General features: G+C 48.6%; 1 protein-coding gene across 1 annotated transcript in view; it reads left to right on the top strand.

Moving 5' to 3' along the window:
- Nucleotides 1–379: 379 nt before the first annotated feature.
- The window catches only part of JAZF1 (JAZF zinc finger 1), a 191,301-nt gene continuing 183,771 nt past the window's right edge, over nt 380–7,909 (top strand). The window contains exon 1 of the mRNA XM_051612172.1: nt 380–599. Within this exon, the coding sequence (XP_051468132.1) occupies nt 485–599 (115 nt within the window). The 5' untranslated portion in view covers nt 380–484. The remainder of the gene's footprint in view (nt 600–7,909) is intronic.

The following is a 7,909-nucleotide window of genomic DNA, read 5'->3' as shown; positions in this document are numbered from 1 at the left end:
GCCACAGCAGCCACCGACCCCGCGGCCCCCTGCGAGAGGCGGAGGGGGAAAGTTAGCGGCGGGGCGCACCCTCCTCCCCACCCCACCCCCGCTCGGTGCCGGACGGCAGCTTCCGCCGCCCCCGCGGCGAGGAGGCGCGGGTGTCCCCCGGCGGGCGCGAAGGGCTACCCGGGTGCCCTGCTCCTCCCGCCGCCGGCGGCCGCCGCCGGGGCAGCACAGCTGTTACAGAGCCGCGCTGGTCCCTCCTCCCAGCTGCGGCTGCCTCATCTCCCCCCACCCAGCCCGTCCCTCCCCTCCGCCGCTCCCGACGCTGCTGCTGCTGCCGCCGCCGCGGCCGCCACCTCCTCCTCCCCACCCCCACCCTCGCTCTCTCGCTCCCCATCTCTCTCTCTCCGTCCCGTTCCCCCCTGCCCCCGCCTCTCCCCGCCCTGCCGCCGCCGGCCCTGGCAGAGCAGGCACCGCAGGGGGATCTCGATGTAACACCATGACAGGCATCGCCGCCGCCTCCTTCTTCTCCAACGCCTGCAGGTTCGGGGGCTGCGGGCTCCACTTCCCAACCCTGGCGGAGCTCATCGAGCACATCGAGGACAACCACATCGGTGAGTGCCCGGCGGGGCCGGGGCCGCGGCACGGCAGGGCAGGGCAGGGCGGGCGGCGGGGGCGCCCCGCGGCGGCGGGAGCAGGGGGCGTGGGGGCCGCGTGTGCGGCACCGGTGGGGGGAGTACAAGGTGCAGCGGGAGCCGGGGCGGCGGCAGCCGCCGGTGGAGGGAGGTCGGTGGGCGAGGAGTGGCAGGAGGGGTCCTGCGGGCGACGTGGAGGGCTCCTCGGGGAGGCGGCGTGCGGCGCGGCGGCATGGGTGGGTGCGGGGGAGGCGTGCAGCCCGCCGGCCCTGGCGAAGGGGAGTTAGTTTGCATTGGCAGCAGGGAGTGCAGAAGCCCAGAGGAGGCGGTGGAGGAGGGAGGAGGACGGGCACAGCACGCCGCCTGCTGCTTCCGCCCCGGCTCTGGCTGTCAGGGCTCCGGGGAGGGAGGGAGCCGCCGCCGCGGCAGCCATTCCGCTTCCTCCTCCCGCCGCCGCCGCCACTGCGTCCTGTCAGCGCTGTTGCTAGGTGTGGTGGGGAGGACGGGTCGTGCTCCGGCCGCACCGGCCGCCGCAGCGCGGGAGGCGCCTCTCGGCGGAGGGGCGGCGTGCGGGAGGCCGGGGCCGGCGGCGCGGGGGGCGCGGAGGAGGGCCCGGCAGCGGCGGGCGGGAGGCCAGGCGGCGGCAGCGGTCCGCGCCACCGGTGCGGTCCCCGGGGTCGGGGCGGCGGGAGGCGAAGGTCGCCGCGCTGGGACCCGCTGCCGTTCGCCGTGGGGCCCAGGCCGGGCCGCGGAGCACAGGCCGGGCAGCGTCGCGCTGGATCATCACCTGCGAGCTCCCCCCGCGCCGCCCCACGGCCGCTGCCCGCTCGGCCGCCGCCCCCCGCTCCCGCCGGCCGCCCGTCCCGCCAGGGGCGCGGGGGCGGGGACGCCGCCAGGCCTGCGGGGCGATGACTCGTCAGTGCCTTCCCGGCGAGGGCGCCTCATGGGCGGCGGGGCGGGCGGGAGCGTGCGCAGGGGCCGCCCCTCGGCAGGGCGGGCGGCGCCCAGGGGAGGAGGGGGCGGCGCGGCTCCCGGCCGGCCGCGGGCTCCAACTTTCCCTCTCCCGCCTCCTCCGGCGGGACCGGCCTGGCCGGGCCTGAGGCGTGCCGGCGTGGAGGGTCTGCCGGCCGGCCCCGTTCCGCCCGGCCCGGGTTCGGGCGCAGCCCCTCGCCCCTGCGCCCGGCGCGGCCCCGCCGATGGGCTTCAGCCGCCCTGCACCTTCTCTCTTCGGCCTCGGCAGGTGTGCTGCCTTGGCTTCCAGGCTGCTTCCCCTCTGGAACTTGTCCGCTTTTTCTCTTTTTGCCAATAAAATACGGTGCTTGAGCTGTCAAAATGTGAGCTAATTCTTTGAAGCAGAACAAGTTTTAAAATTAAGGGAAAAATACAGAAGTTTTAAGTACCCGGGGAGCAGAGGTTCCCTGTGTGACGCGAGAAGTGTGAGGAAACAACATGCTGCTACGAAACCTGCATTTCACTTTATTAAGTTTTAATAGACAGGCCTGAATACCTGAAAAAAAAATAAAAATCACTGAATCTTAAATTGCAAGTGTAACGTTACATTAATATAATGTTATAGGTCAGCAAGATGAAAGGTGCGGTTCTCATAATTATCATGATGCCTAGTATGAGGTAACAAAACCACATACCGCAAAACTGTGTAATTTATGGCTCGACGTGGTGCAAGTGTGCTGTTGTGATATTGTTAGGGTTGGTTTTTTTCAGTCGCACGTTCTGAGCTTTCCCTGCACCATGCATTACATGACACCAGAATAGCTTAGGGGAAATGGTTTCCCAAAATGAAAGTTCATAAGTCATCTTGTGAGTCCCTCCAGTGGGTTATCAGCCCCTAGGTTCTGCAGCCCACAGGGTGTCAGAAGAGATACAGTCCAGCCCATCGGGTCTATGTGCTGCTGTTTAATCCCTAGTCAGCATTTCTGAGACTTCGCCATGGAGAGGAGAACTTTATGCTGAAATGCTGTAATTTCTTAGTAATTTAATATTTAGTTCTGTAGCCAGTATACATTACTTTTTTCTCCAAGTTAAAAAATTACAGATTGAATGCACACATACATTTAACTGAGCGTGTCATTTGCCAACACTTGCAGGTGAAACTTTGCACATACGATGCCACACGTGCAGCTGATTGAGTACAGACTGGTGGAGAATGACGTTAGGCTCCTTGTGCTTCATCTTTAACATTTCAGCATGATGGCAGGTTAAACTTCACCTCCTTGTGAACGTACGTTGTTACTCACCTATATCAAGCAATGGAAAAATCGGCAGGGAGTGGCACCAGTGACACTGAGTATGGATCCCAGACCTCACATGAATGCTCAGCTTTATAGCTTGGTGCATGTGAGTGGCTCCTGGTGCAGCCTGAAGGAAGAGAATGTATGAAAACTCACCAGCTAAGTGCTCAGCCAAAAGCTGGTTAACCTTTCTGAAGGCAGCTGGGAATTAAAGGAGTAAATGTCTGCATAGGAGCTTATGTAGACATTGCTTTCTCAGAAAGTCTGATGCAGACAGCATCCAGTTTTTGCTGTTTAGAAGTGTGCACTGAAATCTGTTGCTTAAAACATTGACTGTAGCTTTTGGCCTATAGAGCAGAGTAACATGCTGTATAAAAATACATTGCTTTGGACATTCTGTGTGTGCTGCAGAAATAAAAAAAACTTGATTAAGTTACATTCCATTATTAGTTTAAACTGAAGTGGTCGATTGCTGGGCAGATGGTATTACAGTGCAGATAACAAACTTGATGCTGCCAACAGCAGTGTATGGGAAGGCATCTGTGGCATGGGCTGTCGAGGGTCTGGCTGCTGCAGTCCTACTGCTCTGCCACATTTAGAGGATGGTTTAATAGTTGTTCACATCATCAGTGGCGTGCTGGTAAGAATTTGGTCATTTTTTCAGAGCTGTTTTGTGTCTCTGAAAAAGTGGAAGCAAATACTTATCAAGGGATCTTTTTTTGGTCAGCTTTGCAAATAAAGCTCAACTTAGTATAAGGAAATGCCGTTGTGGCAGTCTGATGACAGGATATATTTGGTTTCTGAGCAATTCTCTTTAATTGCTTTCTTTACTCATAACACTTATAAATAATCATATGGTAATGAAATAATTCAGTGCACAGTGGTTGGTTTGTTTTTTTCCTACATCTTAGTGTATTAATTTATCTTACTGATAATTTAGCAGTTACTTGAAAAAGTATCAGTACAGATAACCTGGAAGAGTTGCGGCTGTTGGATGAAATACTCAACTCTGAGGTGATGCTGCGTGCCCATTAGCATATTAGCTGCTTTCTAGGTTTTGCATTTATGTATTGAAGACTCCTGAAAGAGTTAGGCTAACTCACGAGCACTGCACTGGGGTCTTTAGTAAGGCCCTACTGGTGTCCTCTGCAAAGAGACCGTGTTATACTGGAGGAACTCTTTTAAGCCTGTAACAATACCATCTAACTGACTCTATTCATATTTTCTGTGTCTCAGAGCTGAAAATAGACATTGAATTAAAACTCTTGATTAGTAAGCGCTTCTCTGTGAGCTTTTGTATCAGCGCGTTGTCCAAGCAACCTGGAGTGCTGTTACCTTCTTTGCAAGTGTGCCAAGAAGGGGAGGCCTTTAGTCTGCCTTGTCAGGTGGTCTCTCTGGCTGTTAGTTTTGGCTACTCTGATCCCTTGCAGGTAGATTGGTTGACTTTTCTGATGTCTCTAGTCTGGGAGTAAAAGGCCTGATTTACAGCTATTTGGCAGATTCATGCTGTAGAATGGAACGGACTTAATCCAGTCAATTCTGCAGAGTACTGTCAAGACAGGAGAGTAAAAACCAAAACCCAACACCAAGCTCCAGAGTAGTCACCTGTGGCAACACAGCAAATTTTATTGCATTTCTGTAGTCCTGGTACTGTCTTCATGTGTGATGTTAGGGATGCTCTGGTTCCACAGAGCACTTCTGAAGCCGTTTATGTCCTAACATGGTATGACTAGTCTCCTGGGGCTTCTTCAGCTGCCGACAAAATAAAAGCCCAGAGGGCCACACACTGGCTTCTGGATGGTTTTTTGTGGGTTCCCTCCCCTGTGATTGATTCTTAGTCTACCCATAGTTGAACTGCATCTTTTGGAGTGTGTGGGGGGAGAGGGGTCAGGCAGCCCTTTAAAAAGCTAGTTGCTAATACGAAGTTTACTCTGATGCTGAAGAGTCAATATATAAACTGAGTATCTTAATCAGATTTTGACAATGTCCTTTTTTATAATTATTTTTGCTTTGTATTTATAGTCAAAAGACTATTCTTTATTATGCATGCAGATGAGGTTGTTGCTTATATGAACTACTATGTGTTCACTTGGTTCATGATGAGTACTGACATGCTGTACACACTTTGTGTAGCTGTATGGCTGATTTTAACAATTCTGCTTCTGAGACTCATGGAGCACTGAGGAAATGGATATGAATAAAATTAGTGTTTGGATAAAAAAGATAAATCTCAAGACTCTTACTTTAATGGGAGTAGAATTTGTTAACTGTATTGCACTGAAACTGCTAGAAGAATTTGAAGGGGGGGGGGGAAGAAATAAAGACCATATTCTTGTACAATAATCCAATAATCACACAAACTAAGATGATCTATTGTTGCTGAACACTTCATCATAACTCTGTAAGAAACCCTGCTGTTGAGTAGCTTCCAGTGAGGTATTGGTGTAGCATTGCTGTTGGAATTGTGAGCTGTGATGCGTGTCATCAAAGTTGATTGATTCCCAAATACTGGGATGGGTCATGCAATGGAACAGTACTTGCAGTGGGAGTGGAGGCAGCTGCTCTCCTAAGTGACAAGATTAGCAGGAAAAATAAAACTTCAATTAAAGAATAGTTGCAGAAGACAGACCAAAATCTTGATATATAAAATACTGCATATCTGGAAAGTGCCGCTTATATGGAGGGGTAAAGAGGCTTCTGAAATTACATGACTGGTGACTTTGGCATCTGCTACCTTCAGTGACTTTAATTCTTATTTAATATTAGGCAGTCAAGGGGCCAAATTTTGCAAGACATTTGAGTGATTTGATTATCCAGTGATGGAATGCATGCACCTTCCTTGAAGTTGGCCCTGTCAGTATTTTCACAGAAATGCTAGTAAAGCTTGGGCTGTGTCCTCATTTTTGTAGTAAAAGGTGTTAGATTACAAGCTGGCTGTGTGAGCATATGCAGAAATGGCCTTTGGTATTGCTTAACCCAAGGCTTTTTACTCTGCAAACAATGTGGAAACTAGGTATATGGGATGCTCTGTTCAGTATCTGGAAATTGAAGGACACATCTGTGCTTAGTTGCCATGCTCATAAACCTGTGGCCTTGCGAAATAAAGGAACAATTACATGTATTTACCTCAGCAGTAGTACTAATTGTTGTTCATGGAAAGCAACTAGAAAAAACTAATTGTGGCTATGTTGATTTTAAGTTCATCGTCTGCCTAGTACTTCTACAGCTGTAATTTTTGGTTTTTTTATGGAAAATGCATTTCACAGTGATGTGGAAGGATTTACGTTCCAAAGGATGTTGCTTATTCACTTTGCAAGTTCATGTGGTGAGGAAAGCTCTTTTACTTCAGAAGGGTTTTTCTATTAAATGGAGGCTTTTTTGACTAACAGTCCTGATCAGCACTTTTTCCCCCTACTCATTACCTTGAGCAGATCAGGGGTTTGGATTATTTTCCAGTTCCATAATTCCCTATGCTCTTGGGGTTTGAATTTAAACAGTGATAAAAATCTAAGTGCAATGTTTGTAATGGATTCTGTTATCTTAGTCATATGGAGGTAATGAAATTGCTATTAAATTTTTAACTAAAACATGATTTTTTGGTACTTTTGTGATGCAGATATGTTCCTGTTCTGAGGTTACTGAGTGTATTGATGCTAAAGCATAAGGTGTTTCAATGTCATGACATTTGAATGATGTATTTCCTAGGAAGAAAGGGCTGAAAACAAACATCTGTGAGCATGCTGCAAACTGATTTTTCCTTTTTAAAATCAAAGGCCTTGCCTAAAGCCAGTAGGTACCTTGCCTTTTTCTTCTGTTGGACTGAGTGGCTTTGGATGAGGCTGGTGATAGGGCTACGTCCCTGCTGTCGGCAGGGATTGCTCCTCTTCTGTGCCAACAGATCTACACAAGTGCAAGTCAGAAAACGAGCAACTGAAGAAACATCAGGTAACTTGTAGCAGTTGTGTTATACCTCACTGGTGTAAGGCACACTTGCTTTTGGGGGGGAAGTTGGCAGTGATTATCATGTCTACTCTTCAGGGCATGAGAGGATGTTTTAGCTAACTTGCAGTCCTTATGTGCAATGTAAAATTATCAGATATCTGCCAGTCAAATAATCTTTTTCTTTTTTTTCACTTCTTCGTTTCTTGGGGAATGTGAAAAGACCAGGAATTGTATAATAAAAATTATTTGAGGCACAGATGATATTAGAAGATGAAGAAACATACCTATTCAATCTGGAGAAGATACTAATTATCATTCCTTCCTCCTGTAAAATATAATGCAAATACAATCAAGCAATCAGAAATATTTTGTGTGAAGTTGCAGAAAACTTTCATGCAAGAGAAATAAGCACTAGAGGCTGTTTCCTTCCAGTGTACTCTTTATGTTGTTTCTGAATGTGCTTTTTTTTCCTTTGTATTTATGATTCTTTTTCTTGAATAAGCTGTGTGTTTCACTGAGAATTTTGTCTCTAGTAAATACCAGTAATTCAAAATCTAGATGATAAACATCAAAGTAGCAGCTATGTACACTATGAGAAAAACTGAGACAAAGATTTTAATGTTAGTTTGAAGAGGCAGCATTTAGAGAATTTATTTGATAAATCTGCTGTATTTAACAACAACAACAACAACAAAGTTCTTGGTTTTAAGGCAATATGTCTATTAATAATTTCACTATTAAAATTAAACAAGCAATCCCTGTTACTCAGTGTCTAATTCTATCCTGAGACTTTTGCAAATACTTGGGGGCAGTAAATACGGTTTCTTAAACTTACCTTTAGATACAAGAGGCTGGAGCAATGTTCTGGTCTGTATAAGAAATATTCTGGTTTATGGTTTAATGGTTTTATTTTAATTGCTAGGTTTTTCACCCTGAATTCTTAGGAAGCTCCTTCTTAACTTTGTGCCATGGTAAACGAGATGTAGATTTCCTCACCAAATTATGCAGATGGCACTGCAGTGCTCTTCATGTCTCTGATGAGTGCCCAGGATGTAGCACATTACTATTGTGCAGTTTAGTTGAAGATACTGTAATTCA

The sequence above is a fragment of the Apus apus genome, chromosome 2 (genome assembly GCF_020740795.1).
Source record: "Apus apus isolate bApuApu2 chromosome 2, bApuApu2.pri.cur, whole genome shotgun sequence".
Classification (NCBI taxonomy): Eukaryota; Metazoa; Chordata; class Aves; order Apodiformes; family Apodidae; genus Apus; species Apus apus.
The sequence above is the reverse complement of the archived record's forward strand: the minus strand, read 5'-3'. Positions and strand labels throughout refer to the sequence as shown.